This window comes from Chroicocephalus ridibundus, chromosome Z (assembly GCF_963924245.1).
Source record: "Chroicocephalus ridibundus chromosome Z, bChrRid1.1, whole genome shotgun sequence".
NCBI lineage: Eukaryota > Metazoa > Chordata > Aves > Charadriiformes > Laridae > Chroicocephalus > Chroicocephalus ridibundus.
This window is the reverse complement of record NC_086316.1, coordinates 37,629,919-37,647,607: the sequence shown is the minus strand read 5'-3', so window position 1 is coordinate 37,647,607 and position 17,689 is coordinate 37,629,919. Positions and strand designations below refer to the sequence as shown.

Here is a 17,689-nt window from a genome sequence, read left to right as displayed (position 1 = left end):
TAAAGTGACAAAATGCAATAAATATGCGTATTTCTTGATGTAAACTACTCTGGCACCCACTGGTTTTCCTGCCTCATGAGTCAGGAGTGTCCATGTTTCTGACACTGCTCATTTTACAATTAAAGTTCTATTTTTTATCAGCAAAACATTAATGTGACCAGTGCTCTCAGGTGCCATCTGGATTTGCTTTAACTGCTCAGAACTGACTGTTCTGGAACATGGGTTTAAGACTTCAATATAACCTTCATTTATGGGTAATGACTGTCATGTGTCATACACCCTCAGAAGTGATCTCAGTTTCATCAATGCTTTCTGGTAACTACTGGACTTCTTGTTACTAAACAGTATTTGAGAATGCATCTTCAGAAAATGTACTTTTATTGATAACCACTATTTCAGATACACAGATCACATACATCAGTCCCCCTCACATTGTGAGGGCTACATGTGGCATACATGCAGATAAAAGGCTAAGAAAGGCAAAACAACCTTTAACAGCAGTGGCAGAAACAGCTCTGCCTCAAACCTGATTATTTTGTATACAACTTTGGGAACTGAACATTCAAACTTTAATAAAAATTCCGTTATGTCTGTATATTCGGGTTTCTGCCCAATACCAGGATTTGACCTAGCATTTGCAGTCCAATACTGGGTAGAATCACACCCAGTTGTCACCTGCCATGCTGAACAAATGCTCCTGCAAGTATTGTATCAACCTCAAGTATCATACAGCATGTGACCTTCCCTTGTACACAGCTGTCTTCCTTTCAGAGGCCAGATACCCTGTACATCCCATCAAACTTCCACAGCCACAGTTCAGTGCATGAATTTTTTCCATAGTCTCCTTGGAAGTTAGCCTTCATACACTGCTATCTTGCAGCAGTGGTTCAATGTCCTCTTCACTACTTTGGTCTAGGTTGTTACTTAGAGTACTGCTGATGCTGTTGCTGTGTTTTCTGGTACTGTTGTCTATGCTGTGCTCAGGAATAAATAAGGCGACTAGAAAAGCCAGAAGAACAATGCATGCTCCAACCAGGAAGGGTGGACCAGAAACGATTGATCTCTGCGGGGAAACAAGGCACATCAAAGAATTCATGAAGTTTGAGACATTGACTTCTGCATTAAGAAATATAACATTAAGGCAGGAGATAGTGGGAGATGTTTTTATAGTGACTATAAAGTTTATGCAAACTAGTTCATATGTGCACTGCAACGTGAATTTTCTGGTCTGCACAGTGATCTAAGAAACAGAAAAATGCAAACTATCAACTGGCAACAGAACTGCCCCGCAGATGAAACAGACATTGACGAATGCTTCTTTGTAATTATTTTTTTTCTTTAGGCAACATGCCTGTTAAATCAGCAAGACTCCTGTGAAGATTCATAGGGTAAGTTTTCAACATCCAGAAGTACAAATGCTCAATAAATTTTTCACTTAATTTCACTTTTTCAACTTGCTTCCACGGGTGGCAAACTTTAGAATCAAGTTAGCTGAATAAAAAAAAAAATATCCCAAAAAACTAATACATTAGTGAGGAAAGGCAGGCTATGCAGTATGTACTGTTCTCACTGAACAGATAGGTTGCTGGCATGTATGATAACTTGGGTCTTTGGAGTTATTCTCTTTTGCTTCTAAGCAGTTTATTTTAAAACTTAAAATACAACTTATACACATTTCAAAACCACAATTAAAAACAAACACCAGAAAGGTGTTTTAAACCAGCTAAGTCTGATGACAAAACTCTACAAAAGACAGTGTAGCAATCCCCCAATTTTGTTGTTTTTTTTTTTTTAAATCTTAAACAACTTTTCTGTATTTTTGTGAACTAAAACCAAACAAAACCACAAGATTAAATTTGTCAGTCCAGTGCACTACTTTTCTACCAAATGAAATGCAGTAAATTATTCTAATATGAAGTGCGAAAGTATCTGAAATTAAGCATACCATAAAAGGATATTTTCCTTGCTTCAACTCTTGCTACAAGCAGAGGCCTAATTTTTCAGCTGATGATGTCTAAATTTAAAGTATATAATAATATTAACAGAATTTATATTAACAACATTACTGAAATCTTCAAGTGCTGCTAAGTCCACAAGTACTTAATAAATTTCCACATATTAATATGCCCACTTGTAGTATAACAGCTGATTTACCTGAGCAGCTTTTGAATATTCCACTATTGCGGTTTCACTGAAGGGAGTAAGAAGCTTTGAAATGCAGTCCTTGCCCACTGCATTGCCAAGTGTTATTATTACTCTCCAAACACAGCCTATGAATGTACTGTTTGCTGTAAGGGTGCCCTGTGCAACCTCACTCTCCTCTTTAGGCTCTCCAGGTTCAAAACCAGTTATTTAAATGGGAATTAAGACAGATATGCTTAACTTCTACTATTTATGCTTGGCAGAGCACATACACAATCTTTCTTGAGTTGGTGCATCAGATGTTTTGCTTGGTGGAAGAAAATTAGAAGTGTGACCTGTGGTAACATTGCAGCCCTCACATGAGGAAAAAAAAAAAAGTGATATTCAGTAAAATCCTATTCCTCTAGTCCTCCTAGTACTCAAGAGTAACATAAATGAATACTTAAAGGCAAGTCAAAAAAAAAGAAAAAAAAAAGAAGTTCAAGCTGTTTAAAAAAACAACCACCAGGAATTACCACGACAATGTTTTCTCCTCCATTTACTCTACACCTTAAATAACTGAAATTTGCATCCACTTTCCTGTCATCATTATTTGAATATGAAGGTTTACAAAACCATTATATCTAACAATTTGTTTTAGCATTCTGTCCACCAGTGAACACAGAAGACTTTCAGATATAAAGTTAAAATTCTAAATTATGATGATAACCAGCTTTCATTTGTTAAATATTCTTTTTAAATGGCTTTCTCTTAAAGTAAAATGTGTCAAAAGTTACACAAACCAATTTATCCCTCACGCTAATAATTTTAAAAATACCTATATAAATAACCTATTTCTGATAATAACTTAAAAATCTATTTCCTTGCACTAACACCTAGTATTACAGTAGTGGAAACAAAGGAGGAAGAACTGGTTTTAATTCACCTCAATAGCACATTGGGTTTGATTAAGGTTCAGCACAGTAACCATGCATTCTCAATGCACTGTTATGTCAAAAAAAAAAAAATTAACAATGCTTGTCATAGACTAAAAGACATTATATCAGTTAACTGCCGTTCCACTGACATCCAGTAACCTTTTAAAACAAGGTACTTCACCATTTAAACTTGTTATTAGCATTTTTCAAATTACTTGTATCTGTAAAGCAACTCCTAGTTACCAATTTAAAACACTGAACAAAATCGAGAGACAGGTAGCTTGCATTTGGGCCTTGCAAATGCAAGGTATTAGTACTAGTGTTGTAAGATAGGCTTCTACACATTTGCTAATTTCCCTGTCCAGTCTTGGTGCGTTGCCTGGTTTTCACTTTCACTCATTTTACTTCGACCAATTTTTAAAGCTACATAATATTCAAATTGTGGAGTTCCTTTCCACTGTTATATTAGACTTGAACTTAAGAATTAGTAGGGAAAAAAAGTATTGTTATGTTCCCGAGTTATAGTTTTAAGTGTTAGGTGCCCGGTAACTATTAAAAGGCAGAGATGTAGTTACAGACATTTAACAAAGTTTATGAGTACATACATAATTAAACATAAAAACTATCCCACTGAAATTAGAATAAAAAGCAATCTTAATTATGCAAATACTTACTGATTTTGCTGTACTGCTAACTAAAAAAGTGTCTACTTATTTATTAAATAGGTTTTCAAGAAAACAAGGATGTCTGAAACAACAGTTTAATTTACACTTACAGCTTAGAAAAATCATTATTTTATAAGGAAGCTCATACACTAGGCTTCAGCGCAGGAATTTCTTCTAGTGCAAGTTTTAGAAAATTCCACAACAGAAGTTTTGACTCATTTATAAATTACAGAACAGTCAGTTGCTCCACTGTAATGCTTTTGGGCTACTTCAACAAACACAAAAACACATGGATATTCTCAAAGTAACAGAACATACTGACATTACTTGTAACAGAAATGTGTGTACAAGGTCAAAGAGCCAACACACTCCCTTCCCCTAAGAAAAGCTTACGTGACTTGATCATTTAAAAAACTGAGTTCATCGTTTAAATTTTAACTAGTGGAAGCACGACGAAGCTCTGGAAAACCTGATATCATGATTATAAAGGTTCTCCCCTATTTTACTACAGTTTCCTTTTTGTACAACAAAAAAAGTGTCTTTGCCCCTTTACTCTAAATCTCTACTCAGTTTGCTTGAACAAGTTATGGACCTCCTCACCAGACGTACAGGAGCAATATGTTCAAGCACTGGTTACAGTTAATATCTGGAAAGATGCACAGACTCAGGGATGAACAACAAACACTTGTTTCCACAGTAACAGTCACCAGTTGTTTACATATTCAGATAATCTGTTCTTAAACAGATTAATGGTAATCTAAGAGATCATAATCTCTCTGAAAAGTCTATTCATAGAATTTTGAAAAAGCAATGAAATTGTAGCTGAAGAAATCACAGCATTCAAGCTAAAAAGAAAAAAGGGTCTCTGAGCTCTGGTAAGCATAGATTTGGTATCTTGGAAGCCAAATGGGAAACCAACAAAGCAGACAAAAATGTAGACCTGAAACAAAGATGTAAAGAATACAAGAAAAGACTGAAGGGAGTTCAAAGAAGTGTTGTATAGGATTGGATATCAGTGATGAACAGCACTGTTATTGCCACTGAAAAAAAAATAATTAAAAAAAAAAAATGTATCTCAACTGTATACTGAATTACTGTGTACATGAATAATTAAACTTTTGCTATAAGGTTCAAAGATAAACTTGGTACAACTGACTGAGTTACAAAAACGACCTTCCTATTGTCAAAATTTAATATTTTGCTGTAATTTAGGATTACAGCTGTGTTTTGAGTAGATTCACATCAAAAGAAATTAACCAGTTCTGTTAGAATACTTCAGTATTCAACCAAAGAATACTGTTATGGTTATAAAACTAAATATTATATATTAAAAAAAACCCTAAATATTATATATAGTTATAAAACTAAATATTTACTATCAAATTTAAATTATGAGCTATCTTAATAGTTCAATAAAGTGACAACTGAGAATTAAGTAATGCAAAAATTAGATATCAAGATTGTAAATCAACCAAAAATGACAGTTTTTTATCCTTCTGAGCTCTACACTGCAAACTTCACACCAAATCTTAAAATTTACCTCATCACTGGGATCTTGCATTGCCTTTTTTTCAGAAGTCTGATCAGGTGGCAATTCATTGAGCTCCACATGAAAGAGAAAGAAAATAAAGCCATACAGTGCTGGTCCCAGGCCATTGCAAAGACCTCTTATTCCAGTTATTATTCCTTGGACAACACCTAAAGAAGAAAAAAAGATAAGAATATGACTTTTTTTTTAAATCAAGAATTAAACCGTCAGAGCCAACATCTCTGAGTGTATTCTAATTGCTGTTCCAAAGTAGCACGTCTCAATTATTTGTACATACTAAGATATGAAGAAATACATTGAAGACAACCTTACTAGATTAAAATAATCCCCGGCACGATCATACTTCTGTCACTGTACTTTCATGCCACCGGAAGTGATATGAGTAACCAAGTTTATGTGCAAATCTAATCTTCCCACCCAAAGCAGTGGTTACTGGCTCAATTTATTTTCAACTGAAATTTAGAGTAATGTATCTATGTGTTAAGGGTTGTTATTGGCAAAATATGCACAAACAGATTTCTTCCCTTCACCAGTCTAATATCAGGATTTATTTAAGTACCAGCTAACTTATTTGGGGCAGTAAAATCAGCAGTATGCTGCAGTAAATTCAGAATAAATTCAGAATTGGTTGTGGTTTTACATTAGGTTATTTTAAAAGCTTGATTAATCAAAGTTTTACATGTGTATTTCCGTTTCAACTTCATTAAGTGATTGTGACAACAGTATAAGAAGTTTTTTGATGATCTTACAGATACAATTCTACAGAACACTACTTTTACAATGTCACTAGTCTGCGTATACCCTTCCTTCTTCAGGCAGTAACTTGTAAAACGGAAGGAAAGAAAACACACCAAACAAAGTTCTCCAAGTGTTTTCGTCATATGTTGACATGTAAGCTTGAAATCTTCTTGCCATTAGGTGGCAAAACTTCACTCTAGAAATTATTGTATGCCTGAGCTACTAACAGTACTTTCCTCTAAGTAAAATGAAAGATCAATGACTTTATCAACTTAACTAAACTATTAATTTCATGACATAAATAGAAAGCAAGTCTTTTAAACGCCTCTATTAGAAACAAAAGCTGGGGAGAGGAATGATTAAAAAAGCCACGTAAAACATTGTCTTTTGCACCTTTCAAACTCAATTGAAAGCTGTCTCCCAGAACTGCACCTCCTTTGTACCTCCCATTATCTATGTTCAAGTTGTACACTGTTAAAGCAAGACGGATACATATAAACCCTAAGTACAGGATTTTTTTTAAAAAAGAACATTAAATTCAGTTATTATACACCAGCGTTGTATTTTGTGATGATGCCTTCCCTCACTTCATTTAAAATGAAGATTTATTTCTGATTGTTCCTTCTTCTTCACATTAATACCAATGAATTTTTCTGTCTTCTCAGATCAACTGTTTATTTAAGCTTCCTTTTCTATTCCTTGAAGATATGATGCATTACTGCAAATAAGGCCAACCTTTCCACACAGAATAGAGTTTCTTGTATAGGCTTACTTTAATCTGGTAAAATGTGTTTTTAGCTTCCAGTAAAAAGACAGTATTGTTACATTAATACTCACTATCTACTTAAGACAATATTAGTTTTCACAAAAAAAGAGGACGGAAGAACCATGAAAGTTACCACATATGCTTTTGTTGCTTTTGTAGTACTTTTACAGGAAGCTAGAAGACAAGCAGTTGGTCAGACAGAAACTATGTATTTTGCAATGCAAATTTGATAAATTTGTGTACCTCCTTCCTTTCTACATGGATAGGCAGGCTTCCACAGCTACTACCAAAGAAACTCATTACTCATCAACATATTTGAAAACTACACCTATGTAAGTATTCTGCTTTTTAGACAGAAGAGTCATCCAAGAAAGCAGTCTGACGATGAAACAGAAATTCATTCAATACTCACCTTGTTGATCTGACTCTGCATTTTGTGAAACCAGAGCACTGATTGCCGGGAATGTAATGCTTGACATTGCTGCTACAGCTCCTGCTGTCCACATCATCCTATGTTAAATCATAATTTGAATTAAAAATGAGACTGCCCATATAATTGCTCCCAACCTCCCTCAAGAAGGGCCACAAGGACGGTACCTTCATTTAAGGCTTAATGTCCTTTTGAAAGTACTCTTATTAAAAGTATCTAAAGACTGGAAATTATCTGGTCAGGGCCTTCTTCCTACTCCCCTCTCACAAATTACCCTGAGCTTCTTGGAAAGAATCACTTTTGATTTTATCCTAGCTATTACAGCAGAGGAAAAGAAGGAAGTGGGAGTGAAGTGAGGGACAGGCTTTCCCTCTCCAAAGGCTGTACAAAGGAACAACTTTACAAGGGTGGCCCAGTAAGGCAGTTCTCTACCTTGTATAACTCACTAGAAAGTGCTGATAGAACAAGCATTCATCACTGTCTGTAGAACAAACATTGTAAATAAAAAGCTGTTACAGCTTATGATTCTATTTCAATTTACTTACAGTTTTTCCAAAAACAGAGGCTTTAGATAGTTTCCAAGACCAAACATAGTTACAGTTTGAGAATGACATGTTAGAAAAAAAAGAAAAAAGTAGAGGTCCAGTAACTGATTAGAATGGATCTAGCGGAATTTGATTAGAACGGATCTAGCGGAATTACCGGAGAGAACATACTACTTACTAGCTTGTGCATTTAAGAAAATGTTTTAACCACTTTTGTAGACATAAAACTCAGTGGACCAAAACAGAGCAAAGACTTCTTTTTCAAAAGGGCTGTTAGCTTGCAACTTACACTACATACGTGGAAAATGCTATCATTCCTACATGGACAAAATACAGACTACACTTTGGTAGAGTAATGCAAATGAGAATTCACAGAACATTTAAATACTCATGATGACAGAACTAAGTGGTAAAATTTATTGGAAAAACATTTTAAGTTCCTTAACAGGCATATACCTATGCAAATGCGTGCTTACCAAGACTGAGATCCGAAACCATACCAAGCCAACTGAAGGATTTGAAAGCCAAGGCCAAGGAGAACTGTATTTTTGTTCCCTATCGACCTCATCAAGATACTGAGAAACACAGTCTGCAAGAGAAATAGGTTCATCCAGAGTTATTTTAAAAAGCCAGATTGCTAAAGTAGTGTCTCCTTCTACACCAAGAAATTCAGAAGACCTTTCAACTGCTGAAGAACTTCACACTACTTGTGTTCTTACTTCCCCTGTATTAATTTCAAAATGCAGACTAGTCATATCAATATTTGATGTACAGACATTCTTAACTATTGAAGAGCTTCTACTTCAGGACATCGAGAAGCGTATGTATTGCCTTCCCTATGGACCATATTCAGTTAATGTTTCTACTGTAAACAGGCTTTTTTTTCCACCTCTACAATTGTGTCTCATTACAGACTACAGACTACCACAATAAATGCTGGTATCAAGTTTCTTAACTTGATAGTTAAGATAGTACAGGCTGGATACGGGCTGAATTTACCAGTATCTACAAATACTAGAGAAAAAAAAAAAAAGACTGTTAGTGCAGAAAAAAGTAATCTCTTTAGGTCAGGTGAACTCCTAGCCAAATTTACAGTTAACAGCAGGAAGTAAATCCTGCTGCTTTTCCAACATCACCATAGGCATTGAAATTTGGCTGGGGCGAATTCCTAGGCATCTTTTGTTACATTTTCAGCACTTACACCAATTATCACCAATTACCTTTACACCACTCAAATTTTTATTTGTACATGGAAACTAATCCTAAAGGAAGACCACTGTTTTTCATCATTAGAAGTGTTACTGCTGAGAGGGAAGGAGGTCCCAATTCAGATACAACAGCAATGCACTCATGGCAAGGAGGAGACTGTTCCTAGTAAAGCAACATCCATACAGACAACTTCATTCAGTTAACAGTGCACATGTTTTTCTTTAACATGAGGAACTCGGCAACGTATCAGTAAATGGCCAGAGAAAAGGAACCAGAAGGACCACAGAGCAGAGTGTACTTGTCTCTCACGTACATCTCCCTCACAGTATTCTTCTTGTTTCTCATTCTTAGACTAAGCCAGTTTGAAAGCTATATAGCAAAAAATCCCAGTAATTCTATCTACATGTGATCAGTTTTATCTGGAGATATCCAACACACCAATACAAATTGGTATTTATGAAGCAAAGCTTATTTCAATAAGCTGCACACTTCAAAGAGTTCAAAAATCAACACAGACTTTCCTAATTTTACACTGAAAATTAGGAACCAGAAGGGCAGGCATTTTAGAGACTTTTAGCAAAAATACTGGTCTGAATAAAGCATGATTGGCAAATGTGAGGGCACAGAAAAGCACCAGACCAAACCACAGAGTAAGGATTAAATTAATGACTTGTATTAATAACAAAGGACACCAACTGACGCCGGAGAATGTGTTGCTTCACAGTGAGACCTCCACTCTGCTAAGGACGGCAACAAGGTTACAGAACATTGTACGTGCCATTCCTCTTCCTGTTAACACAGCAGGAAGACAAATGGTCCCATAAAGATACCAAAGAGCACATCATAAAAGCTGTTTGATTTCTAAAAGGCATAAAGGACCTGTCCAAAAACCAGCTCACTGTTGCCAATTAAGACGTATGAAAACAATATACCAAGTCCTCACAGTTCCTCGGCCTCCACGCTGAGCCTAAGCAACCGTGGACAGACCGTGTCAATTACCTGCATCATTTGTAGGCAAGTTTGATAGCATAGGCCAACTGAATAGGTGCAAGTAGCATGACTTTTGCTTAAAATAACACATTCCCCTTTGAGAAGGCCTTGCATTAAGTAACGAATTTCCCACATTATTTTAATACATTTAAAGCCATAGTTCCAGCAAATTTACTGAGCTAAGCTTAGCAAATTTTAGTTTTGTTTTCTGATGTCCAGGTCTAGTATTTCTAAGGAAAGCAGATTTAAAGCAAGACATTTACGTAGACTACATATGAGCCTTTAGTGAATGAAAGGTGCATTGGCATTTTATAACATGGTTTACAGACAAGCTTAATAGTCAGAAGACGTGGCATTCAGTTTGTACCGTTTAATGAAACACTAGAAAGAATAAAGCTTACCTGAGCTATTATAGACAGAATGCCTACCACAGCTATAAATCCTGCAATGTTAGCAGATCCAAAACCTATGATCTGAAGAGAACCAGAAAATACATAAAACAAATGCCAAACACAATCCAGGTCAATCACTAGCAAAGAGATACCTTCTTCAAAGAAAACACTGATCCCCGCTTATAATCTAAATCCATACAGAAGTGTCCACTTTCAAGAATAATCCTTAACTATACTGCTTGTGAAGAAATGCACACAAGAAAAAAAAAAGGTCTTAAAAAAGGGAGGCAGAGGACGTTATGTATCTGGAAATTGAAGTCCTCTATCCCCTCCCACAGACACAACAGCTCTTCAACAGGCAAGATCCCACCTCAAGACATACAAACTACTGGACTGAATGGGAACAAAAGTCTGCTTAATGTTATGTAACACAAGCTTAAGCTATGGCAGGGTTTATGCATCAGGAGCCAAGTGATATTCAGTTCTTGGCTTATCAAAGTACCATACCTTCATTTTTTAAAGCTGTAATCTGCCAGAGAGCAGGTTTCTGAGCAAAGTCTTCAAAAAAATAAAGAGGTTTTGGGTAACAGTTATGTAAACATCCTTAATAAGATGAGAAGACACCACAGAGAAGAACCAACATTTACCTGTCGCAAGTACAGAAAAAAGCTAGAATACTGGCCAGCCTCAGGCAGATAGGAGAGAAACACTGTAATGCAGATCGGGAGAACCGTAGAATCTTTTCTAACCTTCAAAGACTGTAAAACAAAGAAGCAAAACAAGTATTGGAACATTTATATAAAGTCTAATGAAAGCATACAGAAAGCAGAAGGTATATTCACTTTTTTAAAATCCATTTTTTACCCACGCATATGAGTCAAAAAAAATCACACACGGAAACAGTTAAGCTGAATTTTAAGTTAGAAACCTCTGTTATATAAGTTTTGTGGTATCCAAGTCTTGCAAAGTTTACGTTTGATTTTTGAAGCTACTGTTCAGTGCCAGGTTACAAGTATTCACATAAAACAGAATCATATCCTATTTAGGGAAATGCATGATATCTTCTAATCAATCTCTGTAACAATCTGTTCTTAAAGATGCTAGTAAATAATACAGCTCATTTACAACTGTTTCTTTTCCCAAATTATGAGTATTTATGCTTGTACATTTCTTTTATTTGTTCACCCATAACATGTATCAGTTTAAGTAACAAATAAATTATGGAAAACAAATTCTTTAACTGCAGACTTTCAAGCATGACACTCATCACTCAACATTCACAGCCAGCTCCCAGCAGAATGGATCTCATGAAGAACAATCACTCTTTCCTCTCTTAAGGAGAGCAAGGTGTAACACAAACACAAATTAGCTGAGTAAGCATGAATAAGTCAACAAGATACAAGAAAGACTGCATAGTATGTTTTAACCCTTCCTATATAAGCCTGTAGGAAAATTAGGCTTCATAGATACATTCTATTGACTGGTGACAGCCAATATGGCTTCACCAAAGGCAAGTCATGCCTGACAAATTTGGTGGCCTTCTATCATGTTGCCACAGCATTGGTAGATCAGGGGAGAGCAACCCATCTCATCTACCTGGACTTATGCAAAGCATTTGACACTGGCCTGCATGACATCCTGGTCTCTAAATTGGAAAGGCATGGATTTGATGGATGGACCACTTGGTGGATAAGAAACTGGCTAGATAGCTGCACTCAAAGGGTTCTGGTCAACGGTTCAACGTCTAAGTGGAAACCAGTGACGAGTGGCATTCCTCAGAGTCAGTACTGGGACCAGTGCCATTTAACATCTTTGTCGGAGACACAGACAGTGGGATTGTGTGCACCCTCAGCAAGTTTGCTGATGACTCACACACTGGAGGGAAGGGATGCCATCCAGAGGGACCTGGACAGGCTTGAGAGGTGGGCCCGTACGAACCTCATGAAGTTCAACCAGGCCAAGTTCAAGGTCCTGCACCTGGGTCATAGCAATCCCAGGCACAAATGCAGGCTGGGCAGAGAATGCAGCTGCAGCTGCTGGAGGAGAGCAGCTCCAAGGAGAAGGACTTGGGAGTGCTAGTGGACAAGAAGCTCAACATGAGCAGGCAATGTGCACTTGCAGCCCAGAAAGCCAACTGCATCCTGGGCTGCACCAAAAGAAGGCCAGCAGGTTGAGGGATTCTACCCCTCTACTCCACTCTGGTGAGACCACACCTGGAGTCCTGTGTCCAGCTCTGGAGTCCTCAGCACAAGAAGGACATGAACGTGTTGGAATGGGTCCAGTGGAAGGCTACGAAGATGATCAGAGGGTTGGAGTACCTACGCCATGAGGACAGGCTGAGAGATTTGGTGTTGTTCAGCCTGGAGGAGAAGGCTCCGGGGAGACCTTATAGTAGCCTTCCAGTACCTTAAGGTACTGGGGCCTACAGGAAAGATGGGGAGGGACTTTTTATCAGGGAGTGTAGCGACAGGACAAGGGGTAATGGTTTTAAAATGAAAGAGGGGACATTTAGATGAGAAATTAGGAAGAAATTTTTTACTGTGAGGGCGGTCAGGCATTGGAACAGGTTGCCCAGAGAAGTTGTGGATACCCCATCCCTGGAAGTGTTCAAGACCAGGCTGGATGGGGCTTTGAGCAATGTGTTCTAGTGGGAGGTGTCCCTGACCATGGCAGGGGGGTTAGAACTAGATGATCTTTAAGGTCCCTTCTAACCCAAACCATTCTATGATTCTATTAAAAAGAAAACAAATATAACAAAAAGTGAAATTCAAGAGTGGTGAAAGATATTACCAACCAAAAGTACAAAGCATAAAATGAATATGGAAAAGTTTTATGATATCAGGTTTTGGGGTCTGTAGTGGTGTAAGAATTCAGCATTTCTCTTACAATAGAAAAGAACAAGCAAGCTAGAAAAGTAAAACATTTTGGATGTCACACCAAACGTTGTTTATAATTCAAGAATCATTTAATCCATGAAGTTTGGTGTGGTTTTGGTCTTTAAATGTAGCTAGATCTTTTTGTGAAAAAGCAGAGAACAGAGATTATGGTATATTCAACACTCAAGCTACCCACAAGCTTAAAGATTTCTCAAGCTTACAAAATACTATTTATTATTATTAATAATTAATTAATCATCAATTATTTATTAATTATTTATCGAAGTGCATCTTACTGCAAAAGGGTCTGCTTGTTCCCATGATATAGAAGCTCCCCATGAAGCAGGTTTCACTTTTTCTGGCAGAGATTCTGGTACAGCTAGCAGGATGAAACAGATGTCCACCACAGCCACCAATGTGGCCACCAGTACAACAAGATTATCTCCATAGCTGGCAGACAGGTATGCTCCAATAGCAGGACTAGTTACCAAACTTGCTGCAAAGGTGGCAGATACCTAGGCACAAGGACAGTTTACAAACTTGTCAAAGTGGTTATTCTGCCATTGCAAAAAAGTAGAGTAACTTGCTCAACACCACCACCCCTCCACAGAAGTATGGTTTTAAAAAAAACACCAGTCAAAATTTAAGTTAAAAAAAAAATCACTTATGACATTAAATATGGGTCCAAATAAAGTTTCTCCAGCCTCCTCCACAGCTCACCATGTAAGACAAGATTTGCAGTCAAAGAACAAGTTTGGCTCAAAGCAAAATGGCTCTTACTTTCAAATAGACTAAGAGGGTTTTTGATTTCCAATTATGTTTGATGAGATTTCACTGAAAAAGTTGTCACCACATTTAAATGCCTAAGCGAACCTGAGCCATAGCACTCTGGGTAATACATAGATTAATACATACTGCCTTTGTTTACAGTTTGCATTTTAAGTACTAGCTACCACTGGATAGCACAGCAAACTAGGAGATCACTAGTTATGATAATAACTTCAGCAACTACTGTATTGCTTCATACTATGTTGTAGTGACACGCAGCTACTAACAGATCACTTAGTACATTCACATACAGCAGAACATGATGAAAAATCAAGTGCAGTAGTTAAATTTCACTATAAAAATCATCAGAAAATGTTAGAATAAAGCTAGTTTGGCTTTTTTAATTAACACTCTTTTGCAGACCCCAAAATAAAAACCACTCTGCAGAACTATTTTATAAAATAAGAACATAAACTAGATATATAGCTTTATACCAAGCTAGAAAAAAAATCCTAAGGAAAAGGTAGAACAAACTAATTACAAAGAGATACAGGCCTCGTTAAAACAATTGCACTTTATCACTTTATAGAATTTTAGATAAAGCTGTTTCTGTTAACAAAAACCTGTTTAAAGGCAGGCAAATATATATGCTCCAAATATACTTATAGACTTTTGGGGCAGGAGAAATAAAGAGGGAATTCCAGAATTTATAAACCTGTTTTGAGCTCTGCTACAATACACACAAGTTTCTACAAAAGAATTAAGTCCTTTATTTTCTTAACAGTTAAATCATCATCTGATGACTCATACATCTCTAAGGCTAAAAATAAAGGGAAACCTTAAGATCTCAAAGTACAGCACAGTCAGCCAAGAAACCAAGGCCATAAATCAATCTATCCATCTATCTGTATGGTGATAACAGACACAGAGAGGATGAAGGGATAAATGATGTTCAAAGGCTAAGGGCATCTACCAATGGGTCTCCTAAACCAATACAGATAGTCAGGAAAGCAAACTAAGCAGGAATTATATTATTATACTGTATCATATTATATTATTAGTAGTTTGTACTAGCTGAACTGTTTTCCTCTCTAATTAAGAAAGGTTATGACTGAGTTAGTAAAAATACTGTATTATGCATTTTTGCCCTTCTGGCCCCTTTGGACTATACAAAAAGCCATTCTGTATTAAAAAGAAGTCACATAAACTGAAAGTGCAATTTACAGACGGTGGAAAGATATTGCCAGATCAAGTATTAAATAAGTTGCATTGCCTTTAACAACATTTCTTGTTCTACCTGCAAAATTTAAAACATGTTTTGTTATACATGCCCTCTATAAATTCTTCTTCTGTTCCTATAAGCACAGAGTAGTCTGTACAGCAGTAAAAACTCTGAATTAGATTTCCCAATCTAATACAGTGCCTTGATGTATGGTTCATTCCTTTCTCCATCAACATCAGTACCTTAATCAGGAAACAATCTGTGCATCAAAACACAAGTTCAATATGGAGGTCATAATCTGACCTTTTCTTCCAAGTTTAGCGCATCTTACCAGTCCATAGGCTGCAATTCTTTCATGTTCTTGGGTTACATCAGCTACATAGGCAAATATTACAGAAAAGGTAACAGAAAAGATTCCAGATACCGAAATCATAGCGAAGTACCACCTAATGATTTAAAAGCAACAATTAGAAAGTTTAAGCTAAGACCTCTTGCTTTTCTCTTACTAATCAAGGAAGTTTTTATTTCATCTATGAGAAGCGTTCCTCAAGAACTAACGTAGAACTTTACTGGAGATGAATGATTATGCAGCCTCACTTAAATACCGGAAAACAGCACTTTAATTTTTTTAATTTTTAAATTTTAATTTTACATCAGCCTAAAAGGAGAAGTGGCCCCTTCAGGACATGGTACCCATACATTTTCACATTCTCAAAGCTGAAGCAAGTTTAAGTTATGAAAAAGGTATGTTCTTAGAACTCAGTTTCTTAAATAATTAACAAATAAACCATCATATATGAAATGCTTTGGAAGCTGAAGTCTTAATGCATTCAGTGTACACAAAGTTTTTTCATAATCCTCCTAAGTTTCACAATGAATGTAAATGAAATTGAAACTAAGTCAATTCCACTCAGTAAAGACTTTAAAGTTACCTAGTCAAGAGTTAGATGATCTCACTTGAAACAGTTACTGTTTTCTGTGGTCAATAAATTCTAAGGTGCATTTACCTTTAAAAATATGTTTATTACAGCTTTGTCAGTCCTCAGGGGGCAAAAAAATAAATTAACAGCTGAGCTTAAAACTGAGTTAGACAGGGCTACAAAATCATTTCAATTGCTGTTACACTTTTGTGAATACAGTAACTAAATCACATTCTGTAATTTCTGCTTTTAAAGATGTGCAGTTTTAACACCTCTTAAACAGAAAAGCTCCATAATAATGCAGTCACATCTAGAAAGGAAAGTGGCTTTCTCTTGTCTTATTGTACCTCTTCCAGTTCCCCAAACTACACCTGTGACTTTATTTTTGCTATACTGACAAGCTCACTACTGCAGTCTGTACCACTTACCATGGACTTATCCTCATTAACGGAATTGGGGCACAGGTGAAGAAAACTGTAAGAAGAAGAAAAGATTTTCTTCCCCATGCGTCTGACAGAGCACCTATTAGTGGAGCACTGAGAAAGGACAAAAAACCCTGTGACAGAAGAAAAACAATTAATATGTCTATATTTATATTTCCAAGTTTGACTTTAACCACAACATAAAAAAGGACTAAAATTGCGATTTGATTTGAAATTAAACACAAAATTGCAGATAACTGTAATTGTACACAATTTCTTCTACTTTTCTGCGACTCATGTTTTGTTTCAAATCTATTAAACCTGAGTGCATTAAAAAAAAAAAAAAGAGGAAGCATGCATTTTTCAAGATCAATTTGATTCAACATATAATTACCACAGACTGCAAAAGCTTCTTAAAGATCTGCAAAATCTACAGTTTAGTTTCACAAAGGTTACCTTCATAGCCTCTATCATGAGACTTAGTGCTAGATCCCAAAACCAAATTCCCTCCCAATTTGGACTATCTTAAGGGAGAGTTTCGTGTAACCAAGCTGTTCTCTGAAACAAATTAAACAGAACACTTACTGCTTTATACTATACATTTCTGATGTACAGAACATTTGTAGATTGCAGGGATCTACAAATGAGGACCATTTGAGCAAGCTTGACAACTTGAGACAGTAGAACACCACGATGATATTGCAGTGGCAAAAGTCACGTTACAGGTACAGTTGTCATGGAAAAAATTGACTAAGAATCAAATACTAGATATTTCAGCATTTTATAAAGTCCTAGATCTAGACCTCGAATCTGTTCTATATCACACAGAATTAAAATAAGCAAAGCCCTTCACAGGTTTGTTAAATGCAAAACCTCCAGAACAGATGCATTGCCCTCCTAATTAGTATAGTGTTCTCCCATCAGCCAACTCTGCCATAAAGCCAAACATTAGTAAATACATGGCTCCGTAAGCACCTCAATACCCTGGAAGTCTACTCCAGCTAACTTTAGCTAGCCTCTGCTACACAAATACACTGACCTTCAAGTTTAACATATGTGTACAACTACTGTGCTAAATCACTATTCTGCTAAATCCCAGTAAACAACTCCGATTCCAATGATTTCAGTAAGTAAATTG

The 17,689-nt window shown here is 36.4% G+C and overlaps 1 protein-coding gene across 1 annotated transcript in view; it reads right to left on the bottom strand.

Annotated features, from left to right (window-relative positions):
• Nucleotides 1-361: 361 nt before the first annotated feature.
• The window catches only part of MFSD14B (major facilitator superfamily domain containing 14B), a 38,692-nt gene continuing 21,364 nt past the window's right edge, over nt 362-17,689 (bottom strand). Inside the window, exons 4-12 of the mRNA XM_063320247.1 lie at nt 16,558-16,685; nt 15,541-15,655; nt 13,516-13,734; nt 10,991-11,101; nt 10,353-10,424; nt 8,229-8,341; nt 7,190-7,287; nt 5,265-5,422; nt 362-1,063 (exon numbers count right to left, since the gene is read on the bottom strand). Coding sequence (XP_063176317.1) covers nt 860-1,063; nt 5,265-5,422; nt 7,190-7,287; nt 8,229-8,341; nt 10,353-10,424; nt 10,991-11,101; nt 13,516-13,734; nt 15,541-15,655; nt 16,558-16,685 — 1,218 coding nt within the window. The 3' untranslated portion in view covers nt 362-859. The remainder of the gene's footprint in view (nt 1,064-5,264; nt 5,423-7,189; nt 7,288-8,228; nt 8,342-10,352; nt 10,425-10,990; nt 11,102-13,515; nt 13,735-15,540; nt 15,656-16,557; nt 16,686-17,689) is intronic.